This window comes from Danio rerio, chromosome 1 (genome assembly GCF_052040795.2).
Source record: "Danio rerio strain M-AB ecotype USA chromosome 1, GRCz13ab, whole genome shotgun sequence".
In the NCBI taxonomy this organism is placed as follows: Eukaryota; Metazoa; Chordata; class Actinopteri; order Cypriniformes; family Danionidae; genus Danio; species Danio rerio.
Genome location: NC_141021.1, coordinates 47,503,070 through 47,522,800, shown reverse-complemented (window position 1 = coordinate 47,522,800; position 19,731 = coordinate 47,503,070). Strand labels below are relative to the sequence as shown.

General features: G+C 35.4%; 2 protein-coding genes across 3 annotated transcripts; both read left to right on the top strand.

Moving 5' to 3' along the window:
* Positions 1–455: 455 nt before the first annotated feature.
* On the top strand, positions 456–8,459 carry LOC799643 (novel protein containing SEA domains). Of its 2 annotated transcripts, none has more exons than XM_087237583.1 (10): positions 456–549; positions 1,531–1,592; positions 1,892–1,927; positions 2,057–4,398; positions 4,608–4,669; positions 4,850–5,016; positions 5,219–5,394; positions 5,504–5,562; positions 5,672–5,838; positions 7,395–8,459. In XM_087237583.1, exons 2-10 carry the CDS (start codon positions 1,553–1,555, stop codon positions 7,478–7,480), a joined length of 3,135 nt encoding a protein of 1,044 aa, XP_087093709.1. In that variant the 5' UTR covers positions 456–549; positions 1,531–1,552; the 3' UTR covers positions 7,481–8,459. The 2 variants fall into 2 exon arrangements, with proteins under 2 accessions (XP_087093709.1, XP_087093708.1); XM_087237582.1 differs by having other exon boundaries at positions 467–549; positions 2,681–4,398.
* Positions 8,460–10,880: 2,421 nt separating this feature from the next.
* LOC799879 (novel protein containing SEA domains) lies at positions 10,881–19,500 on the top strand. The gene is made up of 10 exons (XM_087237584.1): positions 10,881–10,967; positions 12,802–12,864; positions 13,166–13,201; positions 13,326–14,827; positions 15,041–15,102; positions 15,285–15,451; positions 15,653–15,828; positions 15,938–15,996; positions 16,107–16,273; positions 18,448–19,500. Exons 2-10 carry the CDS (start codon positions 12,825–12,827, stop codon positions 18,531–18,533), a joined length of 2,295 nt encoding a protein of 764 aa, XP_087093710.1. The 5' UTR covers positions 10,881–10,967; positions 12,802–12,824; the 3' UTR covers positions 18,534–19,500.
* Positions 19,501–19,731: the final 231 nt, after the last annotated feature.

Below are 19,731 nucleotides of genomic sequence, written 5' to 3'. Positions count from 1 at the left end.
TTCAAAAGTGTTGTTTATATTGGTGTTGCTTTTAATAGTGCGTTATTCAATACACCAGGAACGTCTCAAGCATATTTTTCATTGCATACTTTTAATGAACTTAACATTAAATTTGTGCCTATAACCTTCAGAAAACTCCAAATAATGATTGAAAATAATTAGTAAAGTTAATGTCGGGAGTCTGTAGAGATTCTCAGTTTTTCAGGTCATACCAAAATAGCTACAGAAATGTAGAAATGCAACAAGTCCTACTGATTTTAAATACAATACAATATGTCAATGTAACATGAACGGTCATCTTGTACGGTCACGTACCAGGAAATAAAGCAATTTTTTGATACTGTTGCTCCCCAAGTTTGTCAACAACCATCAACCCCACAGCTGAACTCTGATTGGTCTGTTCTTAACAAAACAAAACATTTCGGACTTTAAATATGGGCACACCTGTCTTCTGTGCTCTTTTAGAGGTGACCACAGATTGATAACAGGACTTTCATTGCTATAAGGATTAATCTGAACTGCATTTTCCCTTGGTGGAACAATCAAAAAGTGAGTAGAAGAATTATTTTTGGTATTTTTTATAAAATTATTTTGTTCAATTGTATAATAAAGGATTTAAACAGTGAATCTAAGTTTAACAAAACAAATATTTGTAATATCATGTAATAATAACTATTTATATGGTTCTCAAACTGGGGGACTAGTAGTACGCAAGCTTCCTTCTAGTGGTACACAGAGAAATATCTGAATAATGAAACATGAAATAATGAAACATGGAATCAAGAAAATTAACTTTTTGATCCTTACAATAAAATCGATATGATCAGGATTGTCTACTTCCTGAAGCACTCGATCACACCAGTGTGATTAGAATGTTTAGTGCATCACGTCATCAGATGATAAAAATCAATCTGCTTGGTGCAAAACCTGGAGAGGCGGAGCGGGGTTGAACTTTTTTTCACCGCACTTCGTTGTAAAACAAATCTATTAAACTAAATTAAATATGTAGACTAATGGATGTCTTCAAAATAGGGAGTTTTCACTGTTTCCTTACTTCACGAATGTAAAGGAGTAAAGTAAAGAGAAAAAGTAAAGTAAAGAGAAAGTAAAGAGGCCGAATGGAGGAGGCTTGTTCTTTATTCTCGTGCAGATGGTCTAAATGTTTTCTTGCTAATTAAGTGTTCTGTTTTTCCACCTATAAAGTCTGCATGTAAATACCAAATGCTCCATGGTGTGATGCAACTGACTCTTAAAAGGAATAGGAGATGAGACTCTGGTTGTTTTTTATGTATGTTTTGCTCAAAACACACCCAAAACTCATTAAGACAATAAGCACAACCTAGACCAACCAACCATAGACCAACTGCTAGACCATGCGCAGACCATATTCTTCCATCCTTAAAAAAAGCAAAAGTAGATATTACATGTGCTTTAGATTTTGCACATATCATCATATCATTAAAATAGAACCCAAAATGTGTATAATTTTAAACTTTGCTACATCATACTCACATCAATTTTATTTTTTAGGCTTAGTGCTATAAAAATAGCAATGGAGTGGAGGATTATACTACCCATCCTTTGTCTGATTGGTAAGAAACTACATTTGTTTCTGCATTACATCTGCCAAACAGAGGACTGCTTGTAATATAAATCACACTGATTGTTAACATTAAAATCATTAAAAAGATAGAAAGGTTAGAGAATAAAAAGTGGCATATATTCTAATGACATGTTTTAAAAAGTGATTTTAACAACAATTCAGCCGAATAAATACCACTTAATGCTAAACTGCAGTTCTTTATTTTCTGTTGACCTTCAGTTTTTGGTTTGTTTTTATGTTCATCACTGATAATTACTGTGTTTTATTTTCCCTAATTTCATCTAAAAGGGATCCTACATCTGCCTGGAAATGTTGTTTCTCAAGGTAATGGCCAGTTTGTGTTTAAAGATCTTAATTAATGTAATGTGATAGCTAATATTGTCAATAAATTAGGCCACTAGGTCACAATAATTATAAGACACATTTGTTGAACTGAATCACATGTATCCTCAGGTACACTTGCACCTTCAATTGTTACTACAACAACTACACCTACAACTGTGACTACAGAAACTACAGCTTCAAATTTAACTTTTGTAATTCCACCTACTACTGCGACTTCGGAAACTACACCTTCAAATCTGACTTCAGAAACTACATCTTCAAATGCGACTTCGGAAACTACACCTTCAAATGTGACTTCGGAAACTACACCTTCAAATGTGACTTCGGAAACTACACCTTCAAATGCGACTTCGGAAACTACACCTTCAAATGTGACTTCGGAAACTACACCTTCAAATGTGACTTCGGAAATTAAACCTTCAAATGTGACTTCGGAAATTAAACCTTCAAATGTGACTTCGGAAACTACACCTTCAAATGTGACTTCGGAAACTACACCTTCAAATGTGACTTCGGAAACTACACCTTCAAATGTGACTTTGGAAACTACACCTTCAAATGTGACTTCGGAAACTACACCTTCAAATGTGGCTTCAGAAACTACACCTTCAAATGTGACTTCGGAAACTACACCTTCAAATGTGACTTCGGAAACTACACCTTCAAATGTGACTTCGGAAACTACACCTTCAAATATGACTTCGGAAACTACACCTTCAAATGTGACTTCAGTAAATACACCTACAACTGCGACTTCAGCTACTATACCTACAACTGCAACTTCAGCAACTATACTTACAACTGCGACTTCGGAAACTACACCTTCAAATGCCACTTCGGAAACTACACCTTCAAAAGTGACTTCAGCAACTACACCTTCAAATATGACTTTGGAAACTACACATTTAAATGTGACTTCGGAAACTATAAATTCAAATGTGACTTCGGAAACTACACCTTTAAATGTGACTTCAGTAAATACACCTACAACTGCGACTTTAGCTACTATACCTACAACTGCAACTTCAGCAACTATACCTACAATTGCAACTTCGAAAACTACACCTTTAAATGTGACTTCAGTAACTACAGCTATAACTGTGACTTTAGAAACTACACCCTCAAATGGGACTTCAGTAACTAAACCTACAACTGCGACTTCAACAGCTTCACCTACAGCTGCGACTTTGGAAACTACGCCTTCAACTGCGACTTCAGCAACTACATCTACAACTGCAATTTTAGCGACTACAACTGCGACTTCAGCAACTACATCTACAACTGCAATTTCAGCAACTACACCTTCAACTGCAACTTCAGCAACTACATCTACAACTGCAATTTCAGCAACTACACCTTCAACTGTGCCTTCAGCAACTACATCTGCAATTGCGATTTTAGCAACTACACATTCAACTGAGATTTCAGCAACTACACCTTCAACTTCGACTTCAGCAACTACATCTACAACTGCGATTTCTGCAACTACACCTTCAATTGATACTTCATCAACTACACCTTCAACTGCAACTTCAGCAACTACACCTTCAACTGCGACTTCAGCAACTACACCTTCAACTGCGACTTCAGCAACTACACCTTCAACTGCGACTTCAGCAACTACACCTTCAACTGCGACTTCAGCAACTACACCTTCAACTGCGACTTCAGCAACTACACCTTCAACCGCGACTTCAGCAACTGCACCTTTAACTGTGACTTCAGCAACTACACATTCATCTGCAACTTCAGCAACTACATCTACAACTGAGACTTCAGCAACTACACCTTCTTTTGAAACTTCAGCAACTACACCTTCAACTGCGACTTCAGCAACTGCACCTTTAACTGTGACTTCAGCAACTACACATTCATCTGCAACTTCAGCAACTACACCTTCATTTGTGACTTCAGCAACTACATCTACAACTGAGACTTCAGCAAATACACCTTCATTTGCAACTTCAGTAACTACACCTTTAACTGAGTCTTCAGCAATTACACATTCAACTATGACTTTGGCAACTACACCTTCAACTGTGACTAGAGCAACTACACCTTCAACTGTGACTAGAACACCTACACCTTCAAATGCAACCACAGTAATTACACCTTCAACTGTGACTAGAGCAACTACACCTTCAACTGCAACTACAGTAACTACACCTTCAACTGTGACTAAAGCAACTACAACTTCAACTGCAACTACTACAGTAACTACACCTTCAAGTACAACTAGGTCAAATTCAGCTTCAACTGTGACTGGATCAGCTTCATCTTCAACCGGAGGGAAGTCTACAGCTGGAACATATCAAACTACAACAACACCACCACCTGCCAATCTTGGAGTTATTTCTTTAAGTTTCAAGCTTACTGACACATTCCAGGCAGTCTACACTGACCTCAATAATGCAGTGACCAAAGCGTATGTAGAAAATATTAAATCTCAGGTAATTTCTTTCTTCAACAAAGCATTGTTTTTGATCATGATTGCAAGATACATGTAATGTTGTGTACTGAAAACATTAAATATAGATACAAGTCCTGAATATTTAGCAAACTACTCATTTAACAAAATTTCCTACATTAAATGTTTTTCTGAAAAAAATATGACAATAGTGAAATGATGCTTCTATGATTTTATGTCTATCTGTTACAGTTTTATCCAGTTTACAAGAAACGTTATCCAAACTACTTTGGGATGATTATTAATAAGTTGAGGTATTTTAGTTTCAGCTTTTAGTAATTAGCAAACACCCTGCTTTAATTTCATTAAAATAAATATATACATGCCTGAGATTTCTATTTTACATATTTTTTATTGGATTGTTTGTCTTCATTGATTTTTTGGTTGTTTATTCATTTATATTAATGGTTTTCAACATGGTTTTGCCCCCACAGTGCTGGCTCTGTTGCGGCAGATTCCACCCTTCAATTTGATACCACCAGTTCCACTACTCCTAATGCAACAGATGCAAAAAACACACTCATTCAAGCAATTAACAGTGGAGGCATCAACTTAACAATTGATAATACATCTATCACTGCTGTGCAAGTCTCAAGCAACGGTCAGTTATTATGTTTTTATTTTGTCCTGTTTTTTGTTACATTGTAATGGAAAGGCATAAGCAACATTCTTATTAGATGACACACATGCACATGTTGGAGGCTCAAAATAGTGTCTTTGTGCTTGAGACTAATTATAAGCATGGTATGTCTACTAGTAATGCTGTACTGTGACCCATTTTTTCTTAAATCTGCTTTTAACAGGAACGAGCACAGCGGCTTCATCAACTGCTATAACTCAAACTACAACAGTAGCCACAACGGTCTTAGTCCTAGCCAACTATAATATCACCTTCAAAATATTAGGCGTCTTTATCAGTGATCTGGCGAACCTCAGCTCTAATGCAGCTGGTAATCTGGCACTGGTGGTCAATAGTCAGGTAATACATTGGACTTAAGAAATATTTGCATGTCAGTCTAGCTAAACATTGCCTTGTTGATCAATATAATATTAAAATATCAATTAACCTGTTTGTTCATTTGTTATAGCTGTCTGGGTTTTTCAGCAATTTCAGAGGCTTCTATCAGACAAACGTTTGGCGGTTCAGGTAAAATTTTATGATGCAGTTCTAAAAAGCGGCATCATTACAGAATATTTTTTTATGTTTTATAGCAGGTCTAGTTCATTACAACTAGTCTTTCATTCATTGTTCTCAGGAATGGCTCCATTGTAGCAGATGCTTGGCTTGCATTTATCAAAAACATCAATGCTCCTAAAGCAACAGAGCTGGCTGAACAATTTGCTGCTGCTGTTAGAAACCAAACATTCTTATTGCCAATTGATCCTACAACTATCAAAGTCACAGACTTCACAGGATTCACTGGTCAGTATATATTTGTATTACAACCCCAAATCAGAAAAAAAAATGGGACAGTATGGAAAACGCAAATAAAAAAAAAAGAAAAGTAGTGATTTCTAAATTTACTTGGACTTACATTGCAGACAATACAACAAACATTTCAACATATTTAAAAAAAATAAATAAAAATTGGAACAGTAAAGCATTTACCACTTTGTAATATTGCCATTCCTTTTCACAACACTTAAAAGACATTTAAGCACTGAAGACACCAAGAGACGAAGTGTTTCAGGTGTAGTTTTGTTTCATTCTTCCTGCAAACAAGTCTTAAGGTTGGCAACAGTACGGGGTCCTCATTGTTTAAAACGCACCACACATTTTCTATTAGAGACAGGTCAGGACTGCAGGCAGGCCAGTCAATACCTATATCCTTTTCCTCTGCAGTCAGGACTTTGAGGAGCCCACTCTTCAGTTTGCGCGCGACCCCCCCCCCTCCCCCCTCTTCAGTTCGCGCACGACAACAAATCCCGCAGCCCGCCCACTCTTTATTTCACGCGCCAAAAATACCTGAAATATTAATTCATCTGACCACAGTACACATTTCCACTGTGTGATGGTCCATCCCAAATGCCTCTTAACCCAGAGAAGTCAACAATGCTTCTGGACACTGTTAACATAGTGTTTCCTTTTGTCAAAGTACAGTTTTCACTGGCATTTGTGGATGTAACTCCGTATTGTGGTACTTGACAAAGGTTTGCTAAAGTAGTCCTGAACCTATGTGGTGATATCACTTATAGATAAATAACGATTCTTAATGCAGTGCTGCCTGAGGAATCAGAGATCACAGTTGTTCAACTTGCATCCTCCAGATTTCTTGATTTTAATGATGTTATACACTGTTGAAGGTGACATTTCCAACTGTTTTCCTATCTGTCTTTAAGTAACATTGTTTTTAAACATTTCAATATTTTCCAACATAATTGTTGGCATACTGGTACTCCTTGGCCCATCTTTGCTCCTAAAGGTCTAGACCCTTCTTGGATGCTGTTTTTGTCCCAAATTATAATTACAATCCCCTGTTGATATCACCTGTTTCAAAACACATCATTATTTAACCAATTACCTGATTACTAGCCCTAAATTGCCCCGTCCCAACTTTTTTTGGATTGTGTAGGATGTCTGAATGACTGGAAAAACATGTATATTTACAGATGAAATGAAGTTGACCAGGCAAAACATGAAATATTTAGTGTTCCTATGGTCTGCATTAAAATACAATCACTACTTTTCATTAGCATTTTCCATACTGCCCCAACCTTTTCTGTTTTGAGGTTGTATCATGTTTTCATGTAATGGATTCCTCTCTAAAACATCTCTCTGTCAGGCTAAGTTGCTCTTACAATACTTCATAATTAAGAAAAGGTAACATTTTTTTATAGAGGTTCTCAAAATAATGTTAAATGATAGGTTTTCAGTTTGAAAAAGAAAATAATCCATAATATCCACAGGTTTTCAAACACTGACCTTAATAAATGGATCCACAACTAACATGCATTTTTTTTTCTTTTTTATATTTACAGCCAACAAGTCTCCGGTGCTGGCTAGTATGCTAACAGCATTGTGGATGACCTTAGCATCCCTTCTGTTTTCAGCTGTGATGCACTAAGCTTCACATTCACTTCAGCAAAAACACGACATCATGCTACTACACAATAATCATGGCTGTGGTCACACTCAGAATCAGAAAATCAAGGTGTAAACAAGTGAAAATATGATCTAGCTTTATCATTTACTAGTCTTTCTTTCGCATTTAGAGCCCGGTGATACATATGGTTGTGTGTGTTATGGTAATTTGGTCTCTGCTTTATAAAAAGTACATTGTTACTCAATGCACATTGAGGAATAATGAGGATTGGTTTATTGAAACCAAATCTGAACAATCCTCTATGCCACAGAAATGGCACAAGTGAAATTTAAACAACTATTGTTGTATTGCTCTCTCTTTAACAATGTATTTGTTAGAACATCTTTTTTTGTAATCAAAGTACACTGTAAAAAATATCTGTTAATTAACAGTTTCTGTATTTTGTGTTTTACATTTATTTACGGTAGTGAATTGCTTTATGGGACCTTGATCTTTGCTTTATTGACTTCTGATGTTGAAAGTTCATCTTTAGTTTAAACAAAGTGACTTTTATTGACATTTAGCTTAAAATAGTATAATGTATAAGAAATAATATATAAAGAAACAAATATGTGTAATAACAATAAAATATACTGGCAGGTTATTACAAGGTTTCAGTACCGTAATCTGCAACACCAACCCAGACAATATAGTTTATTACTGTAAACTATTAGAAATGTTTATAAAAGTCACTTTTTTCATTATTTTAAAGTTAAAAGTTGTCAGAAGATCACGATCTCATATTCAAAAGTATAAATAGGAAAAATAAAAACATGAATCACACAATATGAAAAACTGCTAATTTAGGGGTATTTTTACAGTGTACACATGTGAAATTATGCATTTAATCCGAATAACATATTAAGAAATATTCTGATTATTTATCTGTATATTGTTTAATGAAGTACTGATTTCCTTTTGTCTGCAATTTTCTCAAATAAAAACTATATCTAGATTAATCAAATTGTTGGTTTGTGAAAACTCCTACATTTATGATTGACAGAATGTGACATGTCCAAATTCCGTACTCACCTTCATAGTATCACATACTTTTAAAATAATCATGAACTAAGTTAAAATGTAGTACCTACTTAAGTAATATGGGGTTTTGGATGTAGCTTCTGAGTTGGTGGCCATCTTGGAAAGATGCTCTTGACCAGTGGTGCTCAACCCTGTTCCTGGAGATCGACCTTCCTGCAAAGTTCAGCTCCAACCCTGATCAAACACACCTGAATCAATTAATTAGGATCTGAACAGCACTTGATAATTACAGCCAGGTGTGTTTGAGATGGGTTATAACTGAAATCTGCAGGAAGGTCGATCTCCAGGAACAGGGTTGGTCACATCTGCTTTAGACTGATGGCCATGTTGGGAAGAGACTCTGAGCTGGCGGCCATCTTGGAAAGATGCTCAGGGATGGTGGCCCTCTTGGCAAGAAACTGGCAGACATTTTTTGAAAGAGACTCTGGAGTGGCAGCCATTACAGTACAAGAAAGTACTGATGTGGAGGGTTTTCACTACTGCGAGGGTTCTGTGTTCCTCTTCAGAGCTTACAGTAAATGCAAAAACACAGTGTCGCTGCAGTGCACATTCAGAGTCCAGTCAGGGTGACACTATTGCTCTGATTTTTAGCATCAATTATTCAATAAATTTACTTTTTAAATGTTAGACTACTTTTTATTTGTATTATTTTCTGTACTAAATTGAACACTTTATGCACAGGTTAATAAATGTACCGTTATGCAACCACCCTTACAGTACAATCTTTTGTAGGCTTTTTTGAGATCATATTGCATCCAGGCACCAGGGGGCCATCAAAACAATAATGTATTATCCATAAGATGGCTGTTTTATGTTAGGTACAATGAAAATATTTATTTCACCTACATTACAATGTCAATTGTAATTGTAAGTGAAGTGGGGGGGGGGATAGATACTGTATTATACGTGCATGTTAAAAGTGATTTTACAATCCTCCATGTCTGCTAATCAATGATATTTCTAGATTTGAAGATCTTTAAAGAAGATATTTATATAGAATGTTAATATAAGTAAACACAATTAATCAGATGACAATTAAAACAAGAAAACTGTCACAAAGTGTTAACTTTAATAACAAAAAACACAGACAGTACTCAATATAGAGTAATATTAAATATGAACTAAATGACATTAACAAAATATAACAATTAAATAAGAATAAAATAATAAAGTGAATATATAATTCATACATACATATACAGTTGAAGTCAGAATTATTAGCCCCTCTTTTAATTTATTGTTCCTTTTTAAATATTTCCCAGATGATGTTCAACAGAGGAATACATTTTGCACAGTATGTCTGATAAAATTTTTCCTTCTGGGGAAAGTCTGATTTTTTGTATTTCAGCTAGAATAAAAGCAGCTTTTATTAAAAAAAAAATAAATAAATAAAATAAATAATAATTTAGGGTCAAAATTATTAGCCCTTTAAGCTAAGTTTTTCTTGATAGTCAATAAGACAAACCATCGTTATGCAATAATTTGCCTAATTACCTTATCCTGTCTGATTAACCTAATTAACCCAGTTAAGCCTTTAAATGTCACTTTAAGCAGTTTAGAAGAGTCTTGAAAAATATCTAATAAAATATAATGTACTGTCACTATAGCAAATATAAAATAAATCAGTTATCATTTATATTAAAATAAAAATTGTATTTAATTAAATGCTTTAAATGCACTTTTTCCTTGTCACGAGCACCACATAAGGAAAAAATGGCTTAACTTACCCCACTTTCCCCTACTATCTTTTGCTTCCTGCATAGTTACTTGTTAACAATGGATCATTATTCAAAAGTGTTGTTTATATTGGTGTTGCTTAGTACTTAGTGTAGTAATAGTTCATTATTCAATACACCAGGAATGTATCAAACATATTATTCATTGCATACTTTTAATGAACTTAACACTAAATCTGTGCCTATAACCTTCAGAAAACTCCAAATAAAGTTTGAAAATAATTATTATGGTTAATGTCGGGAGTCTGTAGAGATTCTCAGTTTTTCAGTTCATACCAAAATGTCTACAAAAATGTAGAAATGCAACAAGTCCCACTGATTTTAGGAATGTTTTTAGACAGTTATTACAATAAACATTTTGTAAACATGTTGTATGTTAAATTTGCCATTTATTAATTAGGGCAAATTTGCCCTAATATGCCTAGCTGTCAATGTAACATGAACGGTCATCACGTACCAGGAAACAAAGCTATTTTTTAATACTGTTGCTCCCCAAGTTTTTCAAGAACCATCAACCCCACAGCTGAACTCTGATTGGTCTGTTCTTAACAAAACAAAACCTTTCAGACTTTAAATATGGGCACACCTGTCTTCTGTGCTCATTTAGAGGTGACCACAGACTGGTAACAGGACTTTAATTGCTATAAGGATTAATCTGGACTGCATTTTTTCCTTGGTGGAACAATCCAAAAGTGAGTAGAAGAATTATTTTTGGCATTTTTTATGAAATAATTTTGTTGAATTGTATAATAAATTATGTAAACAGTGAATCTAAGTTTAACAAAACAAATATTTGTAATATCATGTAATAATAAGTATTTATTTAGTTCTCAAACTGGGGTACCAGTAGTATGCAAGATTCCTTCTAGTAGTACACAGAGGAATCTCTTAATAATGAAACATGAAATAATGAAACATGGAATCAAGAAAGTTCACTTATTGATGCATTCGATAACACCGATATGATCAGGATTGTTTGCTTCCTGAAGCGCTTGATCACACCGGTGTGATTAAAATGTTTAGTGCATCCCGTCATCAGATGCTAAAAATCAATCTGCTTGGTGCAAAACCTGCGCAAGGAAGCGAGATGCTTGTGGAAAAAAAAGGCACAAAAAATATGTAATTAGGGGTTTCAGGGCTTTTGCAGACCATTGCTGTTGTGTGGGTAGTTCATGTACTGCAATCTCAGAAATTTCCCCATGCTGCATATTATTGGTAAAATAATTACAAATTATTTTACAAATCTGTTAAAATATGTGTTTATGGTAAAAAAAAAAAAAATCCTGTTTTCAATTTATATAAAGGTATTTGTTTTGTAAATAGCAGTGTGGCTTTGATTTAGTTTGTTACCTCCGATTAGATTTAGGCCAACTAATCTGGATGTGATTCAAATGACACAGGACAACTTTGCCATGCTTGAGGCTTGGAACTACAATATAATTAACGTTTAGTCTTCATGTGCAAAGAACGGAGCACCTAAAAACCTTACTCAATGGTTGATGCATACTCCACAGTTCATTTAAGATGAGATCTCATTTGCCCCAAGTACTGATTGATAAATCACGTATGAATTGATCAAGCAGTGTATTTATGCATTTTATCACTTGATTTTCTGACACATATTGTAAATGGCATGCGGTAAGCAGATCTAATTTCTAATTTAAATATGCATTTCCAAATCCTATATTTAAAATACAAGTTAAGGTTTAGATTTCAAAGATATACAATTTTTTTTTCTGTTTATTCATGACAATTTGCATTTGTATAATGTTATTATTATTAGTTTTATTAGTAGTTATTAAATGCATATTTATTTTTGTTTTAATAAAAACAAGTTTAGATTTGTCCACCTGTTGGGGTTTGGAGACCAATGCATCACCATATGGGGCATAAGAATAGGAAGTGTGTTTGGATATAACGGTTTTTTGACCACACTTCGTTGTGAAACAAATCTATTAAACTAAATTAAACATGTAGACTAATGGATGTCTTCAGTGGACGCAGTTTTGACTGTTTCAATTGAAATATGTTGGATAATGGATGTCTTTAATAGAGTGTGTAAAACACCGTTTTCTTATCCACGAATGTAAAAGAGTAAAGTGAAGAGTCAAAGTAAAGTAAAGAGAAAGTAAGAAGGTCAATGGAGGAGGCTTGTTCTTTATTCTCGTGAAGATGGTCAAACTGTTTTCTTGCTAGTAAAGTGTTTGGTTTTTCCACTTATAAAGTCTGCATGTAAATAGCAAATGCTCCATGGTGCGACACAACTGACTCTTAAAGGGAATGGGAGATGAGACTCTAGTTGGTTAAATGCATGTTTTGCTCAAGACGCACTCATAACTCATTAAGACAATAAGCACAAACCTGCTAGACCATGCGCAGACCATGTTCTTCCATCCTTAAAAAAGGCAATAGTAGATTTCACATGTGCTTTAGACTTTGCACATAATCATATCATTAAAATAGAGCCCAAAATGTGTATAATTTTAAACTTTGCTACATCATACTCACATCAATTTTCATTTATAGGCTCAGTGCTATAAAAAATAGCAATGGAGTGGAGGATAATACTATTCATCCTTTGTCTGATTGGTAAGAAACTGCATTTGTTTCTGCATTACATTTGCATCACAGAAGACTGAATGTAACGTAAATCACACCGACTGTTAACATTAAAATCATTAAAAAGATTGAAAGGTTAGAGAATAGAGAGTGGCATATCCTGTAATGACATGTTTTAAAAAGTGATTTTAACAACAATTCAGCTGAATAAAGTCCACTTAATGCTAAACTGCAATTTCTAATCTTCTGTTCATCTTCTTCAGTTTTGGGTTTGTTTAATGTTCATCACTGATAATTACTGTGTTTTATTTTCCCTAATTTTACCTAACAGGGATCCTACATCTGCCTGGAAATGTTGTTTCTCAAGGTACAGGCCAGTTTGTGTTTTAAGATTTAATTTAATGTGATAGCTAATATTGTCAATAAATTAGGCCACTAGGTCACAATAATTATAAAACACATTTGTTGAACTAAATCACATGTATCCTTAGAAACTGCACCTACAACTGTGACTACAACAACTACACCTACAATTGTGACTACAGCAGCTACACCTACAACTGTGACTACAGAAAATACAGCTTCAAATGTCACTTCAGTAACCACATCTTCAACTGCGACTGTAGAAACTACACCTTCAAATGCAACTTTGGAAACACCTTTACATGTAACTTCAGCAACTACACCTACAACTGCAACTTCGGAAACTACACCTACAAATGTGATTTCAACAACTACACGTACAACTGCGACTTCGGAAACTACACCTTCAAATGTGACTTCAGTAACTAAACCTACAACTGTAACTTCGAAGACTACACCTTTAAATGTGGCTTCAGCAACTACACCTTCAACTGCAACTTCAGCAACTACATCTACAACGGTGACTTCAGAAACTACACTTTCAATTGAGATTTCAGCAACTACACCTTCAACTGTAACTTCAGCAACTACACCTTTAACTGAGACTTCAGCAACTACACCTTTAACTGTGACTTCAGCAACTACACCTTCAACTGTGACATCAGCAACTACACCTTCAATCGTGCCTTCAGCAACTACACCTTCAACTGGGACTTCAGCAACTACACCTTCAACTGTGACATCAGCAACTACACCTTCAATCGTGCCTTCAGCAACTACACCTTCAACTGGGACTTCAGCAACTACACCTTCAACTTCGACATCAGCAACTACACCTTTAACTGTGACTTCAGCAACTACACCTTCAACTGCGACATCAGCAACTACATCTTTAACTGCAACATTAGCAACTACACCTTCAACTGCGACATCAGCAACTACACCTTCAACTGCGACATCAGCAACTACACCTTCAACTGCAACATCAGCAACTACACCTTCAACTGCGACATCAGCAACTACACCTTCAACTGCGACATCAACAACTACACCTTTAACTGCGACATCAGCAACTACACCTTCAACTGCGACATCAGCAACTACACCTTCAACTGCGACATCAGCAACTACACCTTTAACTGGGACTTCAGCAACTACACCTTCATTTGCAACTTCAGTAACTATACCTACAACTGAGACTTCAGCAACCACACATTCAACTATGACTTTGGCAACTTCTGTATCAACTGTGACCTCAGTAACTACACTTTCAACTGTGACTGGAGCAACTCCAGTTTCAACTGCAAATTCAATAACTACACCTTCAACTGCAACTACAGTAACTACACCTTTAACTGTGACAAGAGAAACTACACCTTCAACTGTGACTAGTGTAACTACACCTTCAAATACAACTAGATCAAATTCAGCTTCAACTGTGACTGGATCAGCTTCATCTTCAACTGGAGGGAATTCTGCAACAGGAACATATCAAACTACAACAGCCCCACCACCTGCCAATCTTGGAGTTATTTCTTTAAGTTTCAAGCTTAATGACACATTCCAGGCAGTCTACACTGACCTCAATAATGCAGTGACCAAAGCGTATGTAGAAAATATTAAATCTCAGGTAATTTCTTTCTTCAACAAAGCTTTGTTTTTGATCATGATTGCAAAAGATACATGTAATGTTGTGTACTGAAAACATTAAATATAGATACAACTCCTGAATATTTAGCAAACTACTCATTTAACAAAATTTCCTACAATAAATGTTGTTCTGAAAAAAAAATATGATAATAGTCAAATGATGCTTCTATGATTTTATGTCTATCTGTTACAGTTTTATCCAGTTTACAAGAAACGTTATCCAAACTACTTTGGGATGATTATTAATAAGTTGAGGTAAAACTGTTCTTCCAGCTTTTAGTAATTAGCAAACACCCTGCTTTAATTTCATTAAAATAAATATATACATGCCTGAGATTTCTATTTTATATATTTTTATTGGATTGTTTGTCTTTATTGATTATTTGGTTGTTAATTGGTTTATATTAATGGTTTTCAACATGGTTTTGCCCCCACAGTGCGGGCTCTGTTGCGGCAGATTCCACCCTTCAATTTGATACCACCAGTTCCACGACTCCTAGTGCAACAGATGCAAAAAACACGCTCATTCAAGCAATTAACAGTGGAGGCATCAACCTAACAATTGATAATACATCTATCACTGCTGTGCAAGTCTCAAGCAACGGTCAGTTATTATGTTTTTATTTTGTCCTTTTTTTATTACATTGTAATGGAAAGGCATAAACAACATTCTTATTAGATGACACACATGCACATGTTGGAGGCTCAAAATAGTGTCTTTGTGCTTGAGACTAATTATAAGCATGGTACGTCTACTAGTAATGCTGTACTGTGACCCATTTTTTCTTAAATCTGCTTTTAACAGGAACGAGCACAGCGGCTTCATCAACTGCTATGACTCAAACTACGACAGTAGCCACAACAGCCTTAGTCCTAGCCAACTATAATATCACCTTCAAAATATTACGCGTCTTTATCAGTGATCTGGCGAACCTCAGCTCTAATGCAGCTGGTAATCTGGCACCGGTGGTCAATAGTCAGGTAATACATTGGACATAAGATAAATTTGCATGTCAGTCTAGTTAAACATTGCCTTGTTGATCAATATAATATTAAAATATCAATTAACCTGTTTGTTCATTTGTTATAGCTGACTGGGTTTTTCAGCAATTTCAGAGGCTTCTATCAGACAAACGTTTGGCGGTTCAGGTAAAATTTTATGATGCAATTCTAAAAAGCGGCATCATTACAGAATATTTTTTATGTTTTACATAGCAGCTCTAGTTCATTACAACTCGTCTTTCATGCATTTTTCTCAGGAATGGCTCCATTGTAGTAGATGCTTGGCTTGCATTTATCAAAAACATCAATGCTCCTAAAGCAACAGAGCTGGCTGAACAATTTGCTGCTGCTGTCAGAAACCAAACAATCTTATTGCCAATTGATCCTACAACGATCAAAGTCACAGACTTCACAGGATTCACTGGTCAGTATACATTTGTATTACAAACCCCAAATCAATAAAAATTGGAATGGTACGGAAAACGCAAATAAAAAAAGGAAGTAGTGATTTCTAAATTTACTTGGACTTGTATTATATTGCAGACAATACAACAAACATTGCAACATATTTCAAAAAATGTTGGAACAGTAAAGCATTTACCACTTTGTAATATTGCCATTCCTTTTCACAACACTTAGGGTGCTTTCACACCTGTGAATCGATTCAGTTGTTCCGAAACAGAGATTACAATTGTTACATTGTTGCTCTTTGCTCTTAGAGCGGTTCGCTTTCACACTGCTAAGTTTCTAATCGGACCAGAAGAGCTAAAACAAGTCATGTGCGAGTAAACTCTCCTCACATTGGTCAGAGTGTCAGGGTTTATTTTGCAGAGTCCCGCTCAGATGTCAGGAGAGGTGGTGATTTGGTGGTGATTGACAAGGTGCGCGCGACGTGTCTCGTTTGCAGGCATCCGGAGACTCGCAAAACTTCCCGCCCTACTCATAATTCTCTCGTCATATAGCCGTATGCCTATTACATACCCATAAAACACAGTGATATAACCGCGCTCGGATCGTTTGCTTTCTCACTGCAATCGATCCGCTCCAGAGTTTGTTTCAATCGAGCCGAGACCACCTCATTCAAGCGATTGAGGAGCGATTGATTTGGCGTGGATCAGAGAGCAATTGGTGGTTTCACATATGCCAAATGAACCGCGCTAACTGGGCAAACGAGACAGGTTCCGAAACAAAAGTGTAGGTGTGAAAGCACCCTTAAAAGACAATTAGGGACTGAAGACACCAAGTGATAAAATTTTTCATGTGTAATTTTGTCCCAGTCTTCCTGCAAACAAGTTTTAAGGTGGGCAACAGTACAGGGTCTTCATTGTTGCCTTTTATGCTTCAAAATGCACCACACATTCTCTATTGGAGACAGGCCGGGGCTGCAGACAGGCCACTCAAGTACCTGTATCTTCTTTCTCTATAGATAGGACTTTTATTGTGTGCAGAATGTGGTTTTGCATTGTCTTGTTGAAATATGCATGTACATGCCTGGAAAAGAAGGCAGCATATTGTGCTCCAAAATCTCTATGTCCTTTCTACATTAATGATGCCATCACAAAAGTGCAAGTTAGCTTTGCCAAAGGCACTGACACAACCCCATACCATGAGAGACCCCGGGTTTTGGTCTTGTTGCTGGTAACAGTCTGGACGATCCTCTTCTTTAGAGAAGTCAACGGTGCTTCTGTTAACATAGGGCTTCCTTTTGTCAAAGTACAGTTTTCTCTGGCATTTGTGGACGTAACTCCATTTCGTAGTAATTGACAAAAGTTTGCTAAAGTAGTCCTGAACCCATGTGGTGATATTGCTTATAGATAAATGACGATTCTTGATGCAGTGCCATCTGAGAGATCAGAGATCGCAGTTGTTCACCTTGCGTTCATGTGTTTTACACACTGAAATTCCTTCAGATTTCTTGATTTTATTTATGTTATGCACTGTTGAAGGTTTAAATATCCAACTGTCTTCCTATCTTTCTTTGAGGAACATTGTTTTAAACATTTCAATAATTTTTCCTTGGCCCATCTTTGCTCCTAAAGGTCTAGACCCTTCTTGGATGCTGTTTTTGAACCAAATTATAATTACAAGCACCTGTTGACATCACCTGTTTCAAAACACATCATTATTTAACCAATTACCTGATTACTACCCCTAAATTGCCCCGTCCCAACTTTTTTTGTATGTGTAGCAGGTCTGAATGACTGGAAAAACATTTACAAATGAAATGAAGTTGACCAGGTAAAACATAATATACTTGTGTTCCTATGCTCTGCAATGAAATACAAGTCTAAGTAAATTTGGAATGACTATTTTCTTTTTTATTAGCATTTTCCATACTGCCCCAACCTTTTCTGTTTTGAGGTTGTATCATGTTTTCATGTAATGAATTCCTCTATAAAACATATTTCTGTCAGGCTTAGTTGCTCTTATAATATGATTAAGGAAAAGTAACATATTTTATAGAGGTCGTCAAAAATAATGTTGTGCTTTCAGTTTGAAAAAGAAAGTAATGAATAATATCCACAGGTTTTCAAAGACTGACCTTAATACATGGATCCACAACTAACATGCATTTTTTTTTCATTTTTATATTTACAGCCAACAAGTCTCAGGTGCTGGCTAGTATGCTAACAGCATTGTGGATGACCTTAGCATCCCTTCTGTTTTCAGCTGTGATACACTAAGCTTCACATTCACTTCAGCAAAAACACAACATAATGCTACTACACAACAATCATGGCTGTGGTCACACTCAGAAAATCAAGATGCAAACAAGTGAAAATATGATCTAACTTTATCACTTATGGTCTTTCTTGTCACATTTAGTGCCTGGTGGTACATATGGTTTGTGTGTGTTATGGTAAGTTGGTCTCACAATGCACATTGAGGATAAATGAGGATTGGTTTATTAAAACCGAATCTGAAGAGACCTCTAGTCCACAGAAATGGCACAAGTGAAATTTATCTAAACAACTAATGTTGTGTTGATCTTTCTTTACCAATATATTAGTTAGAACATCTTTTTTTTGTAATCAAAGTACACTGTAAAAAAATATAAATCTGTTTCTGTATTTTGTGTTTTACATTTATTTACGGTAGTGAATAGCATTCTGGGACCTTGATCTCTGCTTTATTGACTTCTGATGTTGAAAATTCATCATTACAGCTTAAAAAAAGTGACTTTTATTGACATTTAAGTTGCTTAAAATAATATAATGTGTAAGAAAAAAATATATAAAGAAAGAAATATGTGAAAAAAACAAAAAAATTACAGGCAGCTTATTACAAGGTTTCTGTACCATAATATACAACACCAACCCAGACGATATATTACTGTAAACTATAATAAATGTTTATAAAAGTCACTTTTTCCAATATTTTAAAGTTAAAAGTTGCCAGAAGAAAGATCGAGATCTCATAGTACTATTCAAAAGTATGAATAGGGAAAATAAAAACATGAATCACACAATATGGAAAACTGCTATATTAGGGGTATTTTTACAGTGTACACATGTGAAATTATGCATTTAATCCGAATAACATAAATTAAGAAATGTTCTCATTATTGATCTGTATATTGTTTAATAAAGTACTGATTTTCATCTGTCTGCAATTTTTTCCTAAATAAAAACTATATCTAGATTAATCAAATTGTTGGTTTGTGACAACTCATAAATGTATGATTGACAACATAGACTACACAGAATGTAACATGTCCAAATTCCGTACTCACTTTCATAGTTTAACATACTTTTAAAATAATCCTGAACTAAGCTAAAATGAAAATGTACCTTCTTGAATAATAATTGGGGTTTTGAATGTAGCTTCTTAGTTGGTGGCCATCTTGGTAAGATGCTCTAGACTGATGGCCATGTTGTGAAG